The sequence below is a fragment of the Capra hircus genome, chromosome 2, assembly GCF_001704415.2.
Source record: "Capra hircus breed San Clemente chromosome 2, ASM170441v1, whole genome shotgun sequence".
Lineage (NCBI taxonomy): Eukaryota > Metazoa > Chordata > Mammalia > Artiodactyla > Bovidae > Capra > Capra hircus.
In genome coordinates, this window is record NC_030809.1 from 131,271,263 (window position 1) to 131,297,204 (window position 25,942).

Sequence of the window (25,942 nt, forward strand, 5' to 3'; positions counted from 1 at the left end):
CATCTGCAGGCAAATTCTTATGAAATTTTCCTCTACATACCTTCTCTCAGAAAGCTACCAAAGGATACAGGCCATCAAAATGAGCGACCAAGAAAGGGGAGACTTGAGATGTGGCAACAGGGGTTTCAACAGAGGGAAGAGGTGCAAGGAATTCACAGGATGATATCAGAGGCATGCCCAAAGGTGACAGGCAGCATCTCGGGTCCTAGAGAGCAAGCAGACCAGAGCAAGACAAGAAGATGAAGCACCTGAAGGGATCCGACCAGAGAAAGATCTGACCCTTCTGAGAGGGAATTTTATGAGGAGTCTGAAAAGGGATAACTAGGTAATTACACAGAAAACCAAGCAAAGTAATGACAAGGCAACTATTAAATCTAGGAAAAAAACAAAATGTTAAGAAAAAATGTAATCACAGTACACTGCCTGCCTTGGCTTGAACAATACTTACACAGTCAAAATAATGTAACATTGATACTAGCTAGAACATGGAAGCAACCTAGATGTCCATCGACAGATGAGTGGATAAAGCTGTGGTACAGATACACGATGGAATATTACTCAGCCATAAAAAGGAATGCATTTGAGTCAGTTCTGATGAGGTGGATGAACCTAGAGTGAAGCGAGTCAGAAAGAGAGAGATAAATATCATATTCTAACACCCATACATGGAAGCTAGAAAAACGGTACTGAAGAATTTATTTACAGGGCAGCAATGGAGAAACAGACAGAGAACAGACTTACGGACGTGGGGAGAGGGGAGGAGAGGGTGAGATGTATGGAAAGGGTAACATGGAAACTTACATTATCACACATAAAATAGATAGCCAATGGGAATGTGCTGTATGGCTCAGGAAACTCAAACAGGGGCTCTGTATCAATCTAGAGGGGAGGGATGGGTTGGGAGATGGGAGGGAGTTTCAAAAGGGAGGGGATGTATGTATACCTGTGGCTGATTCATGTTGAGGTTTGACAGAAAACAACAGAATTCTGTAAAGCAATTATCCTTTAATAAAAAAATTAATTAAAAAGTATAGAACTAATTTTAAAAAATGTGACATTGAAACTAACTTGGTCCCAAACATATTGTGGGGATGGAGTGGGAGGAAGGGATGGAATGACATAGGTGAGAGGGCTAAACCCACAACTCCATGGTAGAAAATTAATAGGCAATTTCAGTAATCAATCATCAAGAAAGTGCTATAAAAATTATTACTTAGAAATATGAAGGTAAACAGAGAAAAGAGCTGAAAGTATCCATCTTTGGGGAACAAGGAATTTTGACTAGGAAGACAGGTGCAAGGAATTGCTAGTTTTCTTAATGGCCTATGTTACTTTGATAAAACATAAAATATTTCCTACATAAAATATTCCTACCTCAGTGGTCTGACTCTGACCACTGCTCCTGTGTCTCATGCGGTCCCTGGGAACATGAAACTAGGCCTTCAGATACTAACAAGTTCCTGAGAGCTTCGAGAAAAAACAGTCACCCTCTGCACTCTCACGTGGGGAAGATAAATGGGCTTTTGAGGCCAACCCTAACTCTTCAATTCTTACTTGTTCAGGCGAATGGCATATTCCTTCAGAGCAAACACGTTGTCAGCAAAGACAATAATCTTGTCATTCCTCCTTTCATGAAACTTGATCAGAAACTGGCAAGCTCGGAATTTGTTGGGATTCATGGTGTACAGCAAGATCCGCTTCTTGGTTTTGATTGCCACGTACTCCCGGTAAAACTCAGGAGACATTGGGCACCAAACCTGTGAAATGGTAAGAATTAGGGGTCAGTATGCAAGCTTACGTACCACACAACTGAAAACTTGGGCAAATCAGCTTTAAAACAAACCAAGACAAAACCAATGGCATGTGAATTTCATCTCAAAACTACTGTTAACACACACATTACAAAACAAACCCTGAAACCCAATGCTGAACCAAGACCCTCTTACATGTTAAAATGTGTTGACAGCAGAGGTGGACGTGCTCTGTCCACCTTTGGACGGAGAATTGCACACACGCTTGCCAGCTCTATGTGTGGGGTTAGCCTAGCAATGACATCCCGGTAATGATTCAAGGGAACTCTTGAGGGTGGGGGAAATGTTCTAAAACTGGATTGGAGGACACAGCTGCACAACTCTTTACATTTACTAAAATCACAAAAATTATAAATCCACAGCATTTACTTACAATAGGTGAATGTTATGGAACATAAACTAGACCTTGATAAAGCTGTTAAAAAAGCAACTTAGCAACCCTAATGTCTGCCAACATCACTGCGTCAGGGCCAACTCCTTTGCAGCCTCATGGATTACAGCTATCAGGCTCCTCTGTCCATGGGATCCCCAGGCAAAGATGCTGGAGTGGGCCACCATTTCCTCCTCCAGGGGATGTTCCCCACCCAGGGATTAAACCCACATCTCCTACACTGGCAGACAAGATTCTTTACCACTGAGCCAACAGCGAAGCCCCTGTCAACATTAGAAAAGACTATTCTCACTGCTGTGTAATATTCCATTAGCTGTCAAATCGCGGTATATTTGTCCAGTGGAATTCTACAAAGGAATTCAAAGTAATGAACTATAATAGCTATAAGAATCATCAAAAATAATGTATTATGCAAGGAATAAAAATACTAAGCAAAAATCGGAAACCATGCAAGAACATTTATATGTATATATATATCCTGATTCTTTTTGCATATACATAAAGATTTTAAAGGGGCTTCCCAGGTAGCACAGTGGTAAAGAATCTGCCTGCCAATGCAGGAGATGTGGGTTCTATCCCTGAATCAAGAAGATCCCCTGGAAAAGGAAACAGCAACCCACTCCAGTATTCTTGCCTGGAAAATCCCATGAACAGAGGAGCCTGGCGGGCTACAGTCCATGGGGTCAAAAAGAGTCAGATATGACTTAGCAACTAAACAAAGAATTTTAAAAAGCAAGGTTAAACAAATGTTTAGGGAACTGCACAAAGGAAGTAAAATAACAAAGAAAAGCAAGAAAATGACAAGCCTAAGCTCCAAGACAGGGGCAGAGGGAGAGGAGATGCACCCACACAGGAACAGGCGCCTCAAGACTGCAGCAGCGCTGCGCATGACCTGGGTGCTCTTTATGACGACGCACCCGGAGGGTGAGGAAGCGTCTCGCTGGAGCAAGGTGACCTGCACAGCTCCCTCACACTCACCTTCACCCACGAGGCCCGTCTCTGCCCTTCCAGTACACAGCCCACCCTACTCTAGCCACTGACTGACGGTCATTTTAAAATGCCAGAAAGGCCTGCTGTTGCTGTTCCTTTGAACATGTATTTTTAACACATACCTGTGCGGGGATTCATCACAGAACAATCCTGGGAAAATGTGTTCTTAGAAATTGAATGTTGGTCACATGTGCCGTCTGTGGGTGTCACACCAACAGACTCTGGCACTGGGGGTGGCCGGTGGCTGTTCCCACAGAACCAAGAATCCCTCTGGGGTGAAGGCGGGCAGGAGCACCCTGAGGTGCTCACTTCCAGAAGGGAGGACGAGGAGCCCAGCCGGCCTGGATTAGCCTCCTGATGCGACCACTTCCCGTGTGCCCCTGGACAAGCGACTGTCTCACACATCTGAGATGGCAGGAGACTGCCCACCCCACAGGAGGGCGGAGGCTACTGCAAAGGCAGCAGAACTCTTGCTCAGGTCCTGCCCCGCACACCTGCCTGGGAGAAGCAGACCTGATCCAGTCCCCTCCGAAGGCAGTGCCCCGCCCTCAGGGACCATCAGGAGGAGGCCAGCTACCTCGGCACACTGGACTTTGGCGATGTAGCCACTGTTCTGCAGCTCCATCCAGTTGGCTTCATAGAGCTTCGGCCCAATCAGAAAGTTTAAGTCGACGATTTTGTCATCTTCCCGGACGAGGGTTGCGGTCAAACCCAGCTTGCAGTGCGCCTGCACAATGGTGAGCACCCGTCGGAACATCTTGGCTGGGGAAACAATTGGCACATTCACACCATCACTTTTTAAATGCTCTAAGTACTGAAGACAGCTTTGACCTAAGACTGGTCCAGGATAGCACATGGCTAAGCCCTGGGTCACAGGACCACAGAACCCTGGCTCTAAAATGACTAGGTGAGAAAGCTTCAACTCCACTTTCAGGCCTGCTCCAAAGAAGGGTGAAAGGGAGAACAGGAGGCGATGACACAGAGGAAGGCCCCAGGCGAGGGAGCCCCGGCGCTCCCCACACACAGCTAAGCTATCGGGAGGAGCATGAGCAGCAACTGGAAACAGGACGCAGGACATTAAACTGCCACTGAGCTCTGACTCACACAAGGAATCTGTTCACCCTGAAGCCTGCTGACCAGAATGAATGCTTCCAACACAGCCTCCAACTAAACTGCTACAAAGCAACTTCAAGTCATTTATAGAAAATGTTTCTTTTTATCAATTTCCAATCCATCAGACCAAATACCCACCTTCTCTGCAAGGCTTTTTTTCCTTTAGTGTATACTTTTTGCTTCCCAGGGAGCACTAGTGGTAAAGAGCCTGCCTGCCAACGCAGCAGATCTAAGATTCCCAGATTCCAACCTTGGGTCGGGAAGATCCCCTGGAGGAGGAAATGGCAACCCACTCCAATATTCTTGCTTGGAGAATTCCATGGATGGAGGAGCCTGGTGAGCTACAATGGGGTCACAAGAGTCGGACATGACTAAATGACTTAGTACACTGCACACTGAACTCTTCCTGAGGGTGGTAGGTGAGCGTGGTTTTATAAATGTTAACATAGGGGCACACTGTGCCACCACCACGATCAGGTTACAAACCAATTCACGACCCCGAAAGCTCTCCTATGTTCTGCCTCGTCACACCCCCCATCCCGCCCCAACTGATCTGTTCTCTGTCACTATAGTGTCATATTTTCAAGAATGTCCTACTGAAGGCATCACACACTCTGCAGCCGCTTGGGACTGGATGACTTCACTCAGCAAGATGCCTCTGGGCTTCCTTTCCACGGCTGAGGAGTATCCTATCGAATGACGTGCCAGCTTGTCCATCCAGCCCCTCACTGACAGGCATTTCCATGGTTCATAGCTTCTGGAGATTACAACCAGGGCTGTTATAAACATGCACAAGTTTTTGTGTGAACCTAAGATTTCATTTCTCCACAACAGATGCCCATGGTGGGACTGCTGGCTCATATGGTGATTTTCTAATCAACTGCCAAACCGCCCCAGAATGACTGTACATTTTGCAATTCCTCTGGCCATGCATGACAGTTCCAGCTGCTCTGCACTCTTGTCAGTGTTTGGTACTTTATACATATATATGAGGCAAATTTAGCCTTAGAATACGGAATGAAGCAGGGCAAAGGCTAATAGAGTTTTGCCAAGAAAACACTGGTCATAGCAAACACCCTCTTCCAACAACACAAGAGAAGACTCTACACATGGACATCACCAGATGGTCAACACCAAAATCAGATTGATTATATTCTCTGCAGCCAAAGATGGAGAAGCTCTATACAGTCAACAAAAACAAGACCAGGAGCTGACTGTGGCTCAGATCATGAGCTCCTTATTACCAAATTCAGACTCAAATTGAAGAAAGTAGAGAAAACCACTAGACCATTCAGCTATGACCTAATCAAATCCCTTATGATTATACAGTGGAAGTGAGAAATAGATTTAAGGGACTAGATCTGATAGATAGAGTGCCTGATGAACTATGGAATGAGGTTCGTGACATTGTGCAGGAGACAGGGATCAAGACCATCCCCATGGAAAAGGAATGCAAAAAACCAAAATGGCTGTCTGGGGAGGCCTTATAAATAGCTGTGAAAAGAAGAGAAGGAAAAAGCAAAGGAGAAAAGGAAAGATATAAGCATCTGAATGCAGAGTTCCAAAGAATAGCAAGAAGAGGTATGAAACCCTTCCTCAGCGAACAATGCAAAGCAATAGAGGAAAACAACAGAATGGGAAAGACTAGAGATCTCTTCAAGAAAATTAGAGATACCAAGGGAACATTTCATGCAAAGATGGGCTCGATAAAGGACAGAAATGGTATGGACCTAATAGAAGCAGATGGAAGATATTAAGAAGAGGTGGCAAGAATACACAGAAGAACTGTACAAAAAAGATCTTCATGACCCAGATAATCACGATGGTGTGATCACTCACCTAGAGCCAGACATCCTGGAATGTGAAGTCAAGTGTGTCTTAGAAAGCATCACTACGAACAAAGCTAGTGGAAGGGATGGAATTCCAGTAGAGCTATTTCAAATCCTGAAAGATGATGCTGTGAAAGTGCTGCACTCAATATGCCAGCAAATTTGGAAAACTCAGCAGTGGCCACAGGACTGGAAAAGGTCAGTTTTCATTTCAATCCCAAAGAAAGGCAATGCCAAAGAATGCTCAAACTACTGCACAATTGCACTCATCTCACATGCTAGCAAAGTAATGCTTAAAATTCTCAAAACCAGGCTTCAGCAATATGTGAACCGTGAACTTCCTGATGTTCAAGCTGGTTTTAGAAAAGGCAGCAGAACCAAACTGCCAACATCCACTGGATCATGGAAAAAGCAAGAGAGTTCCAGAAAAATATCTACTTCTGCTTTATTGACTATGCCAAAGCCTTTGACTGCATTGATCACAATAAACTGTGGAAAGAGAGATGGGAATACCAGACCACTTGACCTGACTCTAGAGAAACCTATATGGAGGTCAAGAAGCAACAGTTAGAACTGGACATGGAACAACAGACTGGTTCCAAATAGGAAAAGAAGTATATCAAGGCTGTATATTGTCACCCTGCTTATTTAACTTCTATGCAGAGTACATCATGAGAAACACCGGGCTAGAAGAAACACAAGCTGGAATCAAGATGCCAGGAGAAATATCAACAACCTCAGATATGCAGATGACACCACCCTTATGGCAGAAAGTGAAGAGGAACTAAAAAGCCTCTTGATGAAAGTGAAAGTGGAGAGTGAAAAAGTTGGCTTAAAGCTCAACATTCAGAAAACGAAGATCACGGCATCTGGTCCCATCACTTCATCGGAAATAGATGGGGAAACAGTGGAAACAGTGTCAGACTTTATTTTGGGGGGCTCCAAAATCACTGCAGATGGTGACTGCAGCCATGAAATTAAAAGATGCTTACTTCTTGGAAGAAAAGTTATGACCAACCTAGATAGCATATTCAAAAGCAGAGACATTACTTTGCCAACAAAGGTCCATCTAGCCAAGGCTATGGTTTTTCCAGTGGTCATGTATGGATGTGAGAGTTGGACTGTGAAGAAAGCTGAGCGCCGAAGAATTGATGCTTTTGAACTGTGGTGTTGAAGAAGACTCTTGAGAGTCCCTTGGACTGCAAGGAGATCCAACCAGTCCATTCTAAAGGAGATCAGTCCTTGGTGTTCTTTGGAAGGAATGATGCTAAAGCTGAAACTCCAATACTTTGGCCACCTGATGCGAAGGGTTGACTCTTTGGAAAAGACTCTGATGCTGGGAGGGATTGGGGGCAGGAGGAGAAGGGGACGACAGAGGATGAGATGGTTGGATGGCATCACCGACTTGATGGACGTGAGTTTGAGTGAACTCTGGGAGTTGGTGACGGGACAGGGAGGCCTGGCGTGCTGTGATTCATGGGGTCGCAAAGAGTCGGACACGACTGAGCGACTGAACTGAACTGAGAGCCTACTCCCAATTTTCTCTCTCCAAACCTGCTCCTTCTAGAGTCTTCTCCACCTAATATCCACTCCTCTCTGCTGATGGCTCAAGCCAAAATCTGATAAGTCATTCTTGATTTCTCTTTCAGAGCCAGATCTAACCTGTGCGGTTCATCTTCAAAGCATAACCAGAATCAGCTTACCTTCATTCTCACTGGTTCTAAGCCTTGTGGTGGGATTCCACAAAGTAACAAATGTAGATGCTCTCTATCCTCGCTTCCTGCACTCTCTTTCCAGCACAGCAGCCGGGGTGAAATTTTTAGAATGTTAAATGAGATCTTGTCACCCTTGGCTCAAATCTCTCAAAAGGCATCTTACCCAGAGTACAAGCTGAATGTCTACCTTCAGGCCCTACAGGAGTGGCCCCAGTGCCTCTCTGAACTCAGCTTTGACTGCTCTCCCTCTCGACGCCCTCCCCAGCCACAGAACTACACTGCGGTCAGACCATGCAGGTACTACTTCCCCATCTCAGGACTGCTTCCTTCTGACCGAGAGACCCTCATCCCTACTCGGCTTGCTGTGAACATCTCCAGGCATCTTCAGACATCCAGAGGGGTTGGAGGAGTTCTCGTTACAGAGAAAACAAAAAGATGGAAAGGCCATCTTCACAATATTTTGAAAACGCTATGTGAAAATGCCTCTGATTTCGCTTAATTCAGAGTCATCTCTAATTTCCTGGAGAAGGCAATGGCAACCCACTCCAGTACTCTTGCCTGGAAAATCCCATGGACGGAGGAGCCTGGTAGGCTGCAGGCCATGGGGTCACACAGAGCTGGACACGACTGCAGCGACTTAGTAGCAGCAGCAGCTCTAATTTCCACTTCTCAGCTGATCAGAACCGTTAATTTATCGAGAAAGGTTTGCCTGGTCTACTACTCAGTATTAAAGGGAACACATCATCAGCACGTGTCACAACGTGGATACATCATTATGTGAAGTGAAGGAAGTGAGATATAAAAAAATATATATTATATGATTCTGTTAATTTATTTCCAGAAAAGGCATGTATTCAGGAACAGAACAATTTAGCGATTTCCTGGAGCTAAGGATGAAAACAGTGATGGTGAGTATGAGAAAGATGTTCTAAAACTGGGTCATGGTAATGGCTGCACAAACGCCTTAATAAATTCAAGATTACTAAAGATCTTGAATCATATACTTAAATGGGTGGATTTATGGGTCATAAATTACATCAATATGGCTGCCTGCAATACTTGGACAAGTACGGCTTCTATAACATAATAAGGATCAATACTTTAGTCTTCAAACAAAACAAACACTGTAAGAACTATTTTGTGCTCCTAGTATAGTTTTTGTGGGACTGTAAAAAAAAAAAGGTGGGGGTGGTTAAGGATAAGTGGATAAGTTGAGGTGCAAAAACAGAGACGGGAAAAAGTATCCCTTTCTAAATGACTACTCTGGGCCAGTCTAAGCAGACTGTCAGTGTGTATGCCCACCCACCACTAACCCCTACTCCGCACATGCTCATTACTTAACTGAAAGCTTCACCAAGCAAGTCTCTCTAGCAAGATGGCTGTATTACACAGCAGCCGTTCTCTCAACCCAAGAACTGGAAATTACTCTGTCCATATGATGAGCAGGCTCTTAGCCTGCTTACCTGGTATGGTGTGTACTTCATCCAGGATCATGAGGCCCCATTCCTGAGTTTTGAGCCACTCCATCACCCGCTCAGCTTCCCAGGACCTTTTGGTGGTGTGGCCCAGCATCGAGTAGGTGCTGATGGCAATGGAGCAGCCGATGGGCTTGTCCTTGGCGTCAGAGGTAAAGCGGCAGATCTGGCTGTCGTCGATGGTGGACCACATCTTGAACTGGGCTTTCCACTGCTCCACAGACACGGCTGAGTTGCCCAGCACCAGACAGCGCTTCCTGACGGTACACGCAGCTGTCACGCCAACCAGAGACTTCCCAGCACCTACAAGACACCAAGGGCAATCCCACCCAAGTCAGGCTGAAATGAGGAACAGGGACAGACAAAAAGGCTCATCGGCACACCAGTCTGGCCCGAATTATTCGTAATGATCCTCAAAGCTGACACTGTTGAGGCATTTTTTTCTGCTCCAAACCGGTTTCCTTCTTTACAGAAAAGGAGGCATGCCCACTTCAACACAAATGTGAAAAGTGAGAGACAAGTGCCAGGCCCTGTTAAAGCGCCATATATGCACCTTGTTTAAATCTTAAAAAGCAACATCTGTCGAAACAAACTATGAGTTAGAGACACTTCTACTATTGCCGTTTTAAAGATGGGAAAACTAAATCTAAGGTGCAACTTGCCCGAGACCCTGGGACAGCAGTGCTGCTAGGGTATTCTGTACCCAACACATGGACTACCTTCGGAGGGACTGAGTAAAAGATGGCTACTATGGTCACACATAAACTGGGCTGAGCACTCAGCAACGTGGTAGTGTGAACACTGCTCCTGGCAAAGACACAGGAAGGTGAAACTCCAGGGGCTTCTGAGTTTACCACCGTCCACCATTAGAAGATCAAGATTAAAAATCGAGCTGTTCCTTTAAAAAGCAATTCTTCCTTAACCAGGGATGTGCTTCAAAGTAACCCATGCGGCTTAAAAAAAAAAAAAAAGGTGCGGGCCCCTTCCTGAGAGAGTTCACCTTCTGGAGTCTGGGGCAGGGCTCCAGCTGAGTGTACGACTTCCGGCCAAGAAGCTAGGCTAGACCAGACACGACTCAGGACAGATGCAGAGACAGCAGCCCACCCGTCTCCTTCACTCAGTCACTCACCACAAGGAAGGACAATGACCCCGGAGCGCGCGCGTCACTCAGTCACTCACCACAAGGAAGGACAATGACCCCGGAGCGCGCGCGCCCGTTCCCAAACATCTTCCGCAAACTCTTCTCCTGGTAAGGTCTGAGGACAGCTGTGGGCTTCAGGTCAATGTTGATATCAGGGTTGACCGAATCATTCCGAAAGTCGTATTCTGCCAACAGAGGGTACTCCAGGTGGATGCAACGTTTCTGGAGTTCTTCAATCATTTCCTGGAAAAAAGCATGAAGGTTTTATAATCTTGTTAACTTCAAAGCGTGCTCAGAAGCAACACATATCCTAAGATACCTAAAAAACAAGTTTACCTAGACTTTTGCAATTTCAGATCTTGCTTGATAACAACTGGATTAAAGCATAGAAAAGGACCCCAAACTAAGGTAACGAACAAAATTAAATCCAATCAGCTACCAAAATGCCCCGCAGACACCATTTCTCATTGACCCACCAGCAGGAAGAATGGGACACTCAGATGTAACTCCATCAGGAAGAATGATGCCACAGCACACTGGAGATAGATAGGGGTTCCTTCTTCTCACACAAACTGTGGATAGTCCAGGCAGGGCCAGACCAGCTTCTGATATCAGCTTAGAGAAGCAACCAGGAGTTATGTTCACTAACCTGCTTGACTTCAAAAGATACTGTCTGTGTCTCTTCTTCTTCCTCCTCATCCTTGTCCATTTGCTCATAAAAATCAAACAGGTCTGTGGGGATGTCAGATTTACCCTGTGGATCTGTCACTCGGGAAGTGGAGGGCCCACCGCTACCTTCAGCGCTCTTAGCAATCTGGAAGAGAAAGGCAGGATCTGGACTTGCACAGAACATTTAACCCTACTGCTACCAAGCAACAGTCAAAGCTGCAAGAAAGCGGCAGGACCACTAGGCTGCAAATGCTGGACTAAAAGCACCTGAGGGCTAAAATCCTGAATGTGTCCAACCCCTGAGGGTGACCCAGGAGCCCACATACAGCAGATTTGCTTGTGAAAGTCTCGGTGATGAGCTCGGTGGCCTCCCCCTCAGAGTTCCTCAGGCGGCACTCCCGGATCACAGCATCCTGGAGAAGATGCTGGATGACGTCAGGATGAGAACTTTCAACGAAGTATCTGTAAAAGGGGAGGAAGCAGAAGCCTGCTGACCGGGACAGAATTTGCAGAAGAGTCCATTTAGCATTCTTTGGATATTCTGGGGAAAGTGGTCTCCGGCTCCTCTCCACAGTCACCCTGCCCCATCCCTTTGCCGAAGCTGAGTGATGAGCTACTGGTCATGAGAGAGCACAGAAGGGCTGCTGGCAAAGCCCCACTTTGAAGACACACTAGCAGGGATCTGAGCCCCAGCTCCACTGCCAGGGGAATACAGTGGTCAGGGAATGAACAGTTCTGGCCACACAGCTTCCCTCATTCCCTTTAGCCCCTTACTCTGGGGAGCAGTTGTTAGTGCAGAGCACAGCCCACAAACGTTAGCTTCCTGCCACTGACAGGCAGAGGGTGGAAAGGCCTTGGTGGGCCTGTCACAGAGTCCCTTACCTGTTGTGCTTCAGGACCAGCTTGACTTTCCCATAGCTGACAGTACACAACTGCAGGGAGGGACAACACCAGACAGGTAAAATCAGCCACAGGCAGCTCGCTCGGAACAAGCCATTACCGGACGCATTTTACTACCTTTCAACCAAGTGTTCATTTCACTTTAGGAACATCCAATGTGCAATCCTAAAGGGGTAGATCTGTCTAAATAGAGCTTTTTCTATTAGCTTCTACTTTTTTTTTTAGCTTTACTTGTTTTTATTTTTAACTTATTTTTAATTAAAAAATAACTGCTTTACAATATTGTGTTGGTTTTTGCCATACAACATGAATCAGCCATAGGTATACATATTGAAAAGCAGAGACATTACTTTGCCAACAAAGGTCCGTCTAGTCAAGGCTATGGTTTTCCCAGTGGTCATGTATGGATGCGAGAGTTGGACTGTGAAGAAAGCTGAGCGCCGAAGAACTGATGCTTTTGAACTGTGGTGCTGCAGACTCTTGAGAGTCCCTTGGACTGCAAGGAGATCCAACCAGTCCATTCTAAAGGAGATCAGCCCTGGGATTTCTTTGGAGGGAATGATGCTAAAGCTGAAACTCCAGTACTCTGGCCACCTGATGCGAAGGATTGACTCATTGGAAAAGACTCTGATGCTGGGAGGGATTGGGGGCAGGAGGAGAAGGGCACGGCAGAGGATGAGATGGCTGGATGGCATCACCGACTCGATGGACGTGAGTTTGGGTGAACTTCGAGAGTTGGTGATGGACAGGGAGGCCTGGCGTGCTGTGATTCATGGGGTCGCAAAGAGTCGGACATGACTGAGCGGCTGAACTGAAGTGAACTGAATACATATGTTTAAATATTTCTACTAATAAGGATGACTAGAAATTAATGAACTAAGTATCTAACTCAAGCTACAGGTTAAAAAACAGCACTACCCACAAAAACCCAAAAGAAACAGAAGGACAAAAATTAAAGATAAAAGTGTAAAAATGATTTTGAAGAAAACAAACAAACAAACAGTAAAACTACTTCAAGTAAAATAAATCCCATAGAAATAATATTTTTTCATTGAAAATAGCAGGAATCCCCTGGTGGTCCAGTGGTTAGAACTGGAGGCGCTCACTGCAGAGGGCCCACGGTTAAAGTCCTGGTCAGGGGACTAAGATCCCACATGCCCATGATGGAGGGGTGGGGTGGGGAAGTGAAAACAGCTTAAATCAGTAGTTGACATAGTCAAGAAAAGTTAAGAATAAAATACAAAGCCACTACAGAAAGCGGTCAGTGGAGATAAACTGTTCACTGCACACCTTGTCGTGCCTTTGTGTGCATGCTGAGTCCATTTCAGTCATGTCTGACTCTTTGTGTAGCTTCTACCTTTTGAGAGCAAATCTTCCCTCTTGTCTGGCTAACTCTGATGCACATCCCTTAACCTATAAAATGCTGCTTAAAATCTTTCCGTTATTTTCCCTTTGTCTTTATTCTTCACTTCAAGAGACCCCCATCCTAATCCAGAGATTCATCCCACTGTACCAGCGCTACCCCCAACACAAAGCTGGCAGAATATGTGTGCAGTAAGTGGGTGCTGCAAAAATTAAACACAAAGCCTCCAGCCTCCTCGCCAACATTCCCATTTCTTCAACTAGATGTAAGACTCTTAATGGTGGAAAATCCTCCCAAGTTCCCAACAATCTTTAGGACGGAATGAGCAGAGAAAATGTGGTGGCCACGAAATCTGCAACTCAGGTCTCGGGCTGCTGCCTGCCTCCACTGCTGCCCTCTAGATCCACCCCTGCATAAGCAACACCCACATTCCTGCAGGCAGCTCCCAGCCAAGACTGAGAAGAGCCAGGGAACTGAAACAGGCTCATTTTATAAGATGCAAGTCTTTCTCCCAAGGTACCCTTGCACATCACAAGAAAAGAACTCTCTTCGGGGCTCCCACCAGCTTCTCTGAGATTGGCCTCATGTCTGTGCGGGATGCCGGTGGCACTCACCTTCTGCCACTCCAGATCTGGGGTCTGAATCCAACTGTCTACTGATCAGCAGAAGACAATGAAAGCTACTGTCCATCTCTTCTGAACGGTATTCACCATCTCTCAGAACCCAAGCATGTCCAAGTGCTCGTCACAGAGAACTCTTTCCTCTTCCACGTGTGAAGTCCTTTCTGACTTTGCCTAACGGAAGTTGTTAGTGGTCTCCTGTCTCTCAGACCTAAGTGAAGTTTATCATCTGTGCTAGTCTGCTCATGTTACCATACAGTACACCCTGGACCGAGTTGTTTAACAAACAGAAACTTTTTTCTAGAAGTCCAGCATCATGAAGCCAGGAACTTCTTTTCCAGTGAAGGTTCTCTTCCTGGTTTGCAGAGGGTTACCTTTTCAGTCTGTGCTCATACTACCTCATCTTTGTACAAATGCGGAGAAAGCATACAAGCCTTCCGGTATCCTTTCCTATAAGGACACTAATCCTATTGGCCCTGCCCTTTTAGCCACATTTAACTTTAATTATCTCCTTACTCCAGACGCAATCATATTACAGGTTAGGTCCTCGAGAGGTGAATTCTGGAGGAGGCACAATTCAGTCCCTAACAGCCCACACTTTGGGCTGTATTCTCAAATAAGCCGGGCCAGAACGGGCCTGAAGACCCACTTTGTTAGTACCCACTGGCTAAGAGCAGCTCATGGGAAGTGTAGCCTCAGCAAAACACAATGCTGGATCCAAAAGAGCAGCAGCCAGGGTGACTGGCTATTCTGCTCCCCACAATGGATGTGAATGGCATTTTCTTGACTGCCACAGGCTAACGATGTACAGCACTTGTCCCTACCATTCCTACATTAAGAAGGAGGGCAAAAGAGCCAGCCTTAGCCCCCACTTGCCTTAATAAACTGAATGATTCCATCTGGGACTCCTGTCTTGCTGAGCTTCCTGAGATACTCAGTGATGTCACTGGTTTGCAGCCCGACGCTGACAGCTGCATACAGGGAGTAGGCTGTTAGTTTGTACTCATGCACATGGGTTGGTCGGCACACCGGTTCTGCAATAGCCACCAGGAAGTCTTGAGCATATTTGTAAACCGGAGAGAAGGCTTCTAAAAAGATGTGGCCATCAGGAGCCTGAGAAACACCAAACGGACACAACAGTCAAGGAAATTAATGAGACAATTTGACTCTTTCCCACACCATTATCTAGAAAGGATAAGCTGCCCAGAAAACCAACACCAGGGATACTTTTGTAAGCACATCTTCAGTCAACTGTAGGGCCTGCTACTACTTTAATCAGATACAAGGAGTAGAGAGAACAGAAGACAAAGCTTCCAGAGTGGGTAGCTGCCTCCTCCCACTAGTCTTCACAGGAGAAGCCACCTACATTACTGGATATCTTTCTGGCTAGATGACCAATGAATGGAGTACATTAACTACTTCAAGCTGAGGTAAAAAGCTGCCTAGCAAATGTCTCATTAATTTTTTCAAACAGGAATTAAAACGTTACACAATAAATGCCGCTACTCCATGGATGAAAGTAATTTCCGATCACGCGGCAGAACTGGAGAGAGAATGAGAGTAAAGCAGGGGTTAGTGAGGAAGGAGGCCCAAGGCCAGACGGCACACGAGCAGACACGCTCATTCCTATCTCGGCTGTTTCAGTCCGCGCCTGTGAAAGCTCGCTTTCAGTGGGCTCCGAAGCGCACGATCCTGCTTTTCTGTTTGGGCCCCACCAACTCCTGGCCCCTGGCTGTGGGCGTGCTTACCACCCAGAGGGGTCTGGAGGTGTGGTCGTCCTTCAGCGGCATCTGCAGCCTGTAGTCCTTAGCTCCATACTCATCCACTTTGGTGCCGGACTCATCCACCTGCTTTCCGGCCGCGGAGGGAACAGCTTCCTGGGTGTCGTTCCCAGGGGCGTCGTCTTCATCGTCTTCCTCATCCTCGTAGTGCCGTTTCTTGGACTTCTTCTTCTCTGCAGATATTAACAAGGACACACAAAGTGAGCCCTGCAGGGGCCTTGGGCTCCCCTTGCACTGACTAGTCGCAGGTCGGGGGAACCTGGCTGCAACTAGACTTCCTCGGCGCCAACCACCCCTAGCCCGGAGCCACTGTGCACCTCGGGAGTCCTCTCCCTCACGCTGCCCACCTAGACCCGCTGCAGGGCTCTCCGGAGGTCGGGGTCGACCCCAGCCCAGCGGCCAGTCCTGATAGCATGCGCCGGCCGCGAGCGACTCTGGGGTCGACCGCCTCTGAGAAGGCCTAAGCAGCAACCACACAAGATGAGGGCGCCGGCGGGTGCAAGCAACCGCGAAACACGCCCGCGCCACGTCTCACCGCGGTCGGCGCGGTCTCTCTTGCCCATGACTGCGCCCGCTGCAGCCTACCACCGCCCCCAGCCTACCGCGGCGGCGGCTCTCGGAGGGACTTCCTGTTCACACCGGAAGCTCTTCCGAGCACCGCCCAGGAAGTCCCGCCGCCGGCTGTCCGGTCGCTGTGTGGGTAGCTGACCCTGGCCGCTGTGCAATCCGCTGGCTCTTTCCCGGTGCAGGCGCTCTCTCGATACTTTTTCTCCTAGTCAAACATGTTTTGAGTACTTGTTATGACCAGGCACTGTTGTTTCAGCCCGTGGGTCAGGACAGTGAACTGAGAAAAGGTCTTGGCCTTCTGCAGCAGAAAAATGTGGGCAGTAAACAAATGTGTTGAGCACTCTTAAGGAGAAATAAAAGAGAGTGACAGTTTGTGCTATTCTGAATGGGTGGTGTTAGAATCTTTCTCTGAAGCGGTGCTAATTGAGTGAATGATCATGCAAGTGGACAATGTCCTATGTAAATACCAGAAAGGAACAGTGTGGACATAGGGGCCCACGCAGGTTTGGCATTTAAGAGGAGAACCATGGTTGGGAGGGGTGGGGGGCAGGAGACAGTATAGTGCGTGAAGAGAACTGATTCTCCCAATGGGTTCCCCTGGCTCATCGACATCATATGGGAGCTAGTTAAAATCAGTTATAAAGGCACAAACACAAAAGAGCTGAATCATAAAATTCTGCAGGCCAGGGCAACAATCTTGCCCTCTAGATGTGATGTTCATCTTTGAGAACACCTAATATAGAGCCTCGTAGGTCATTGCAAAAACTTTGGATTTTATTATAGGGAGCTACTGGGGAATTTTTGAGCAGAGAAATGACAGTCTGATTTAGTATTAAAGGGTCACTGCACTAGCTGCATTGTTGAAGATGGATTTTACAAAGTCAAGGGCAGCTACTGCAGTGCTCCAGTTGAGAAGTCACTGGCTTTATAAGGGTGATAAGGGTAAAGGTTATGAACAGTGATTCCATTCTGAATATATGTTAAAGACAGCACAGGATTTGCTGACTAGCTCTGGAAGGTGAGAGGAGTAAAGGAAAACTGCAACGTTTTTGACCTGAGCAACTGTAAAAATGATATACCTCAGGGAAGGTACAGATTAAAAAAAAAAAAAAAAAAGGGTGACTGAGCAGCACCCAGCCTGGTACCAGCCTGCTGCGGTCCAGCGCTGGGCACCCCTACCATTGGGGGACCATGGTCTCTATTGAGAAAGCTCTGTGGAGATATGCTGCTGCAAAGGTGGGTAGTGTACTACTTCATCCTGTACTACACCATCGGCCATGATCCACACCATCCTTCCAGAAACTATGGGTCCCTGCCGGGCTGCACCTTTCCCCAGACCTTGGAAAAACCTAGAGGAACCAATCTGTGGGATCAGCCCCCAGACCTCTCAGCACTGTCCTCTCCCAAAGGCTCCCAAGCTGCTTCCTCCCATCTCAAAAGGTACAGATTTGAAGAGTGGTTCTGGACATATTGAATGTGAGTGGCTATACTAGCCTGCTTGAGGGCCATAATAAGACACCACAGACTATATGACTCGAACAGTGAAACTTATTTTGTCACAATTCTGGAGGCTGGAAGTCCAAGGTTAAGATCCTGCTCTTTCCTGGCTTGAAGATGGCCACCTTCTTGTTATGTCCTCACATGGGGACTGAGGGAAGGGAAAACTCTGGTGTCTTTTCTTCACATAAGGGCACCAGTTTTCTCAGATTAGGGCTTCAACCATATGACCTCATTTAGCTTTTATCACCTCCTCATAGGCTCTGTCTTCAAATACAGTCACATTGGGAGTTAAAGCTTCAATGTACAAATTCGGGGGATGATGCAATTAATAGAAGCAGCCTATTACATAAATAAAGGAAATGTCAAGCTGACGGTTGGGTGGAAGTCTGAAGTTCAGGGACCTAGAAATGTTTGAGAACTGCCATCATATATCTATGATATTGAAGCTATAGAACTGATTAGTTACCCAAGGAACAAATGTAGGTAAAGAAAACGTCTGGGAACATTTTACAGGGAAGAGGCTGGAAAATGGTGAATTCTTCCAAACCAGATGAATGAAGAACAGCCAGTGAGATAGGAAAATCAGGAATCCTGGAAATCCTTTTATTCATCTCATTTCAGGGTCAAGGAAGTATCTGCTGTGTTAGTTGCTGCTGATCAGCTGAGCAAATTGAAGACAGACTCAGCCACAAAATCTGCAATGAAGATGATCAGTTCTCAGATAAATGACCTTCAGTAAATTGAAGCTTTGTTGTTCCCTGCTCTAAATGAAGTTCACTTCTTAAGAAATGGAGGAAACACCACTAAAACTTTCTTGGCAGGTTTACATTTTCCCTCCAGTTAATCATTTCCATGGGAAAACTACAGTGAAGGCTATTTAAATCATACCTAACACAACACTAGCTATCTATATTTTGGCTTTTTTTTTTTTCCTCCAGGCTTTTTTCCTGAGCAGGTGTTTTTTTAACACCAAGATGTTGCTTGGACATAGAATTTTTTAATCTTTTTTTTTTAATCTTCTTAACATAAGCTTTGTTTCAGTTCAGTCACTCAGTCGTGTTCGACTCTTTGCGACCCCATGGACCGCAGCACACCAGGCCTCCCTGTCCATTACCAACTCCGAGTTTACTCAAACTCATGTCCATTGAGTCGGTGATGCCATCCAACCATCTCATCCTCTGTCGTCCCCTTCTCCTCCTGCCCTCAATCTTTCCCAGCATCAGGGTCTTTTCCAATGAGTCAACTCTTCGCATGAGGTGGCCAAAGTATTGGGAGTTTCAGCTTCAACATCAGCCCTTCCGATGAACACTCAGGACTAATCTCCTTTAGGATTGACTAGTTTGATCTAGGAGAAGGAAGTGGCAACCCACTCCAGTACTCTTGCCTGGAAAATCCCATGGACGGAGGAGCCTGGTAGGCTACAGTCCATGGGGTCACGAAGAGTCAGACACAACTGAGCAACGTCACTTTCACTTTTATGCATTGGAGAAGGAAATGGCAACCCACTCCAGTATTCTTGCCTGGAGAATCCCAGGGACAGAGGAGCCTGGTGGGCTGTGGTCTATGGGGTCACACAGAGTTGGGCACGACTAAAGTGACTCAGCAGCAGCAGCAGCAGCAGCAGCAGTTTGATCTACCTACAGTCCAAGGGACTCTCAGGAGTCTTCTCCAACACCACAGTTCAAAAGCATCAATTCTTCAGTGCTCAGCCTTTTTTTCTATGGTCCAACTCTCACAACCATACATGACTAGTAGAAAAACATTCAAAAATGAATGTTTAATGACTATTTAATGAAGTTTCAATACTTAGGCCACCTGATGAGAAGAGCTGACTCATTGGAAAAGACCCTGATGCTGAGAAAGGTAGGAGCAGAAGGGAATGAAAGAGGATGAGATGGTTGGATGGCATCACCGACTGGATGGACCTGAGTTTGAGCAAACTGGGAGATAGTGAAGGACAAGAAAGCCCAGCCTGCTGCAGTCCATCAGGTCGCAGAGTTGGACATGACTTGGCAACTGAAATACGAGTCATAATTTATTTAGTCAAACCCTAATTTGGGAGCATTGGAATAGTTAGTTCCACCTTCAGTTCAGTTCAGTTGCTCAGTGTCCAACTCTGCGACCCCATGAATCACAGCACACCAGGTCTCCCTGTCCATCACCAACTCCTGGAGTTCATTCAAACTCATGTCCATCAAGTCAGTGATGCCATCCAGCCATCTCATCCTCTGTCGTCCCCTTCTCCTCCTGCCCCCAATCCCTCCCAGCATCAGAGTCTTTTCCAGTGAGTCAACTCTGCATCAGGTGGCCAAAGTATTGGAATTTCAGCCTCAGCGTCCTTCCAATGAACATTCAGGACTGGTCTCCTTTAGAATGGACTGGTTGGATCTCCTTGAAGTCCAAGGGACTCTCAAGAGTCTTCTCCAACACCACAGTTCAAAAGCATCAATTCTTCGGCACTCAACTTTCTTCACAATCCAATTCTCACATCCATACATGACCACTGGAAAAACCATAACCTTTAAAAACCTAGACGGACCTCTGTTAGCAAAGTAATTTATCTCTGCTTTTCAATATGCTATCTAGATTGGTCATAACTTTCCTTCCAAGGAGTAAGCATCTTTTATTTTCATGGCTGCAATCACCATCTGCAGTGATTTTGGAGCCACCAAAAATCAAGTCTGACACTGTTTCCCCCTCTATTTCCCATGAAGTGATGGGACCAGATGCCATGATCTTAGTTTTTTGAATGTTGAGCTTTAAGCCAACTTTTTCACTTTCCTCTTTCACTTTCATCAAGAGGCTTTTCAGTTCCTCTTTGCTTTCTGCCATAAGGGTGGTGTCATCTGCATATCTGAGGTTATTGATATTTCTCCTGGCAATCTTGATCCAGGCTTGTGCTTCTTCCAGCCCAGCATTTCTCATGCTGTACTCTGCATAGTAGTTAAATAAGCAGGGTGACAATATACAGCCTTGATGTACTCCTTTTCTTATTTGGAACCAGTCTGTTGTTCCATGACCAGTTCTAACTTACCCTATTGTAAATAGCTCTGTAGAGTATTGTCAGATACTAATCTTAAACCACATCTTGAACTTAAGACAAATTTTGGTGAACAGAAATAATGGCTTGGGAGCTCCCTGGTGGTCCAGTGGTTATGACTCTGCACTTCCACTCTGGAGGGCCTGGGTTTGATCCCTGGTTGGGGAACCAAGATCCCACAAGCCGTGTGGAGCAGCCAAAGAAAAAAATGGCCTTGAATATACAGCATTTAAGCTCTTAACTGCCAAACCTGGTTAATTTTCCTGAGGATAAGTTGGTTGGATGGCATCACCAACTGGATGGACATGAATTTGAGCAAGCTCTGGGAGTTGGTGATGGACAGGGAAGCCTGGTGTTTTTCAGTCTGTGGGGTCGCAGAGTCAGACATGACTGAGCGACTGAACTGACTGAAGTTTAGTAACATACATGGACTTACTTAAGAGTTGATGTTAGATGGGAATTCCCTGGTGGTCCAGTGGCTAAGACTCTGAGCTCCCAGTGCAGGGGGCCCAGGTTCGATCCCTGGTCAGGGAGCTAGATCCCACATGCTACAACTAAGACCCAGAGCAGCCAAATAAATAAATAAAAATTAAAAAAAAAAAAAAAAAGAGTTGATGTTAGAATAAGACTTTGGGGGAAGTTGGGATGGGGTGAAAGTTGGGATGAGGTGAAAGTATTTGGTACCTGGAAAAATATGAATTTTCAGGAGCCACAGGGCAGACTGCAGTATGTTTGTTTCCCACAAAAAGATATTTTGAAATCCTAACCTCCAGTACCTCAGAATGGGGCCTTATTTGGAAATACAGTCTTTAGGGTTAATCAAGTTAAAACGAGGTCATTACGGTGGGCCCTGATACTACATGACTGGTGTCCTTATTTAAAAAAAGAAACAGAGGGAGACCACCACATGAAGACAGGAGGCAGAGACAGGAGTTATAGCCACATGCCAAGAGTGCCTGGGGCTACCAGAAGGTGGAAAGAGGCAAGGACGGACTCCCCTACAGGTTTAAGGGGGAGCACAGCCCTGGTGGTGCCTTGCGTGTGTGGTGCTCAGTCATGTCCCCAGACTGTAGCCTTCCCCACGCCCCCGGGCTCCTCTGTCCCTGGGATTTTCCTGGCAAGAATACTGGAGTGGGTTGCCGTTTCCTCCTTCAGGGGATCTTCTGGACTCAGGAATCAAACTCATGACTTCTGCACTGCAGGTAGATTCTTCACCACTGAGTAACCTGAGAAACCCACCTTAACTTTGGCCTTAGAGCCTCTACGGCTAAAACAACCCAGCCAGCTTGCTGGCTTTGTTACAATAGCCCCCAGTATTGAACATGTAGAACTCAATCTGGGGCTTTTATAGATATATTTTAGCACATCTGCAATCATATTCCTACACACAAAACTGTTGGGTCAGAGGATATACAAGACTCTAAGGCTTTTGACTTGGTGTTGCTAAGCTGCCCTCTATATGACAGTGTTAACTTAAATGACCTCCAGTACTGTGGGAGTGTCCGTTCTTTACCTTCTGACAGTAGTTTTTTTGTTTCTAGTCACCGTTAATTTCTGATTTGGGTAATCAAAGTATCTAGAGAAACATGCCAGAGCACGCTGAGGAGAACATTACAGACTTGTATCTTGGGAAGATTTAGTTGCAATGTTTCTAGGCTGTCTCCTAGAAAGTGATCAAACCAGGCAGAGCAGAGACGACAGTGTGTCCAAGAAGAGCTGTGGACAAAGCAATCACAGTGGAAATAAATATCAGCTTTATTAACACTCAAAGTGCCATTCATTTATATTCATTCCATAGTCCAGAAGGTTACTTAGAGTAAGCCTTTGCACCACAATCTTTCAAAAAATGGACATGTAAGAAAAAGCAATTTTCATTGTGCTAATTATTGCAGGCCTTCATGCACAATAAATCTAAACCAAGATGTGTGCCAACAATATACAAATTCCCATATAAACAAAGTCACTGATCACTAACAAAATATAAACATGGTTTCTTTCACATTAGATTTAAAAAAAAAGGCTATTTACCAGCAAGAAAAAACAAGTACATAAAAACTGTAAAACTCAGAAATTTTATACATTTTTACAAGCACAATTTTGAATGAACACAAAGTCAAATGTGCATGGAGTGTGGCGCATACCACACTGTGTCTGGCTTCTGGTAGGTTTTTCTAATTGTATCTGCTCCTTATAACATAAGCTTAGTGACATTCAACTTCAACAGTGGACTCTATTCCTAACATACGTAATTTCACATGATACCGCATATTAAAAACAAGGTTTTCCTTAAGTACAACAACATTATCAGATTGGAAATTTAATTCCCAATTCATTTTCTGCCAGTTACTTAAAATACAAAATATGGTGTAAAGACACAATAATGTATGTTTGGACATTTCTAAACCAATTTAATCACAGAGAATCACAATTTTTCAATATATTGTTTTATGAGTGAGGTCTGACCTTGCCCAGTAAGAAGAAAACTGAAAGTTGAAATCTCTGGGGTAGAATAAAGGAAATATTCAAAAACAGTAGGACAGGCCAACAGCAACTGGAGATATAAAAGCCTTGACATCTCTTCAAGATAATTTAGTTTCTGACATTTTTTCATAGCTCTGAGAATTCAAAGGCTGTTTTAGTGGACAGTGTTTTTGCTACTGCTTAAAACCTATTTTTTTCTCTTAATTTGCATTTCATAGAATTCCCAATGAGAATGCAGTGTTCTCTGCAAGAGTATTTTAATTGATAGATATCTAAGTAAATCTGCAATCAACTGTGGAAATACAAATACATTTTGAATGGTAAAAACAAAATTAAGAAAATAGTTTTGATCAGCCAGCTGAAAATATATTCATATAGTAAATAATCTCTCAGAAAGCTTTATATATATTTAATTATTCTAACTAAACAGTACCCTTATAAAACAAGTTCATAAAAATGTAGAAATGAAAATAAGAAATTACTGGGATATATACACGTACCTACAAACAGAAAAAGACATCTCCACACACACATCCCCCAATACACAGAGTTACAAGCATACTTTCAACTTAGTCATGAATTATAGAATACATATAAAATCAGAAAGTGATGTTGAACTCCTGAGTTCTCAACAAAGATAGAACCATAGATAAGCATACTTTGTAAAAGCATGAAAGTCCATCTAAATCAGTAATAGCAATGCAGTTACTGATGGCTACATCTTGAAAGACGTTTAAACGTAGAGACACAGACAGTAGTTCAATGCACGCATTCACGATGCTCACACACCCATCAACAATTATTGGTCAGAGTAGTAAATCAGTGTACAAATTAAACATTTCCAAAAATGTGCAAAAAAGTCAACCTTGATAGGAAAAGAACACCTCTGTACATAAACTGCCCAGCATTTAACTGAGATTAAAAACATTTACAGAGAGAAACTAATAGATTAAATATAGAGAATTTAATGGCTACATTTAAAAATGTACATTAGGTCAAAGGGTAAATTTACAAATTGATAATCAGAATTTGCAACAATTAAAAGTTTATTCTCATATTTATCCAAGTTTACTTAATTATTTACAATGATATCTGAATAAAAAGAACCATGTGAAATGTAAGAGATGTCAGACATTAAAAGTATTTTTGGTATTAACTCTTTTATAATATTTCAGAATGCAGGGTAGCAAATTTTAAAACCAACAACAATAGAAAAAATGTAAACCTTTTACTTACTAAGACTGTATTAAAAACAAGTGTTTGTTTTTAAAGAAGTATTCTTATCCTTAGACACTGCACTTTCACTTGAACGGGGTATATTGCAAGGGTTTGGCCTACTTTCTTTTGCCCATAAACCTTTCCAGCTCAAATGTTTCCACTAGTTCTTTCTTATTCCAGGTGGAAAAAAAGTCTTTGGAAAAATGAGAACACGACGACGAATCTATTTGGAAGCCTAAGTGTCTAACAGGGTTAGACGTAATTTTGTTACTTATCTCTCCCCTCCAAGCAATGCTAATGCTAAATCACCAACAGCTAATTACACAAATAAGTGAAGACAAAAGTGCTTTTTAGTACAGTCACAAACTTTACTGTCCTCAACTGGCATTGAGGGACTCAGAAATCCTACCTGGGGACAAATTCTGCAGGTATGCTGGAGAGCAGACTTGTCCTTATCTTCCAAAATGTCTATGGCACAACAAGTCCATAACCTACTTTTCTGCAAAACTTTCCTGAAATGCCCCTCAAGTCAAACACAAGTTCATAAATGTCAAGACACTCTAGGAAGAAAGTACGCCACCAACCTGAGGCATCATGTGTCAATGTGTATGTATATGCATCTGTGGTCAAGTGACATTAATAAGATTGGCACGTGTACAAGCTCAAGTTTGTAATGTCTCTATAGGTCCATAATAGTTGTAGTAAATTCTGCATGTCTAAATGCAAACACCGAGCACCTGTCCTGTAACTTGAAGGATAGACTGAGATACAAATGCTACTAGTACCTGTTTTATCATTTTTATACTATAAGCTTACAATTGGGCAGAACTAACAGTGCTAATCATTTTGGCTATGTGTGCAGAGAATATAAAAGCTTTGGTTTAAAGTGATTCTGATAATACAGATTGTAAATACAAACAAGAAGTCATTAGGCATAGGGAATAATAGTAATCACTGATTTAACGCCTTTTCTGTTATTAACAAAAATAGCATTACTGTCAATTAAAACGCACAATTTTGAAAAATATGAAGAATTACATGAGACTGTAATACAAGCAAAGATAAAATTTATAGCTATGACTCCTCCCCCAACTTTCTGCAACTAAGCCATGTCCACTCTCACTATAAGCGAGAGAAGGTTCTCTAAACTCCCCTATGAGTGCACTGCCCGCTACAGCTCTGAGAGCTGAAAGCAGAGAGTCAGCAGGCATGATGCTTCCACCCCTATTACGGCATCCTGTCCAGGCTGCGGCAGAAGCCAAAGCAAAGCCAAAGGCGACTGTCAGGTAGGAACAGCAGCTTCACAGCGCGCTTCCCTAGCCAACCAGAAAGAGGGAT

At 44.7% G+C, this 25,942-nt stretch overlaps 1 protein-coding gene across 2 annotated transcripts in view; it reads right to left on the reverse strand.

Annotated features, from left to right (window-relative positions):
• ERCC3 (ERCC excision repair 3, TFIIH core complex helicase subunit) overlaps positions 1-16,443 on the reverse strand; it is a 30,967-nt gene extending 14,524 nt beyond the window's left edge. The window contains exons 1-10 of one of the 2 annotated variants that reach the window (XM_018065790.1): positions 16,334-16,443; positions 15,766-15,971; positions 14,894-15,130; positions 12,017-12,066; positions 11,461-11,596; positions 11,115-11,279; positions 10,504-10,708; positions 9,313-9,627; positions 3,770-3,954; positions 1,555-1,757 (exon numbers count right to left, since the gene is read on the reverse strand). In XM_018065790.1, coding sequence (XP_017921279.1) covers positions 1,555-1,757; positions 3,770-3,954; positions 9,313-9,627; positions 10,504-10,708; positions 11,115-11,279; positions 11,461-11,596; positions 12,017-12,066; positions 14,894-15,130; positions 15,766-15,971; positions 16,334-16,361 — 1,730 coding nt within the window. In that variant the 5' untranslated portion in view covers positions 16,362-16,443. Of the gene's footprint in view, positions 1-1,554; positions 1,758-3,769; positions 3,955-9,312; positions 9,628-10,503; positions 10,709-11,114; positions 11,280-11,460; positions 11,597-12,016; positions 12,067-14,893; positions 15,131-15,765; positions 15,972-16,145; positions 16,304-16,333 lie in introns of those variants that run through there. The other variant, XM_018065795.1, reaches the window with a different exon arrangement.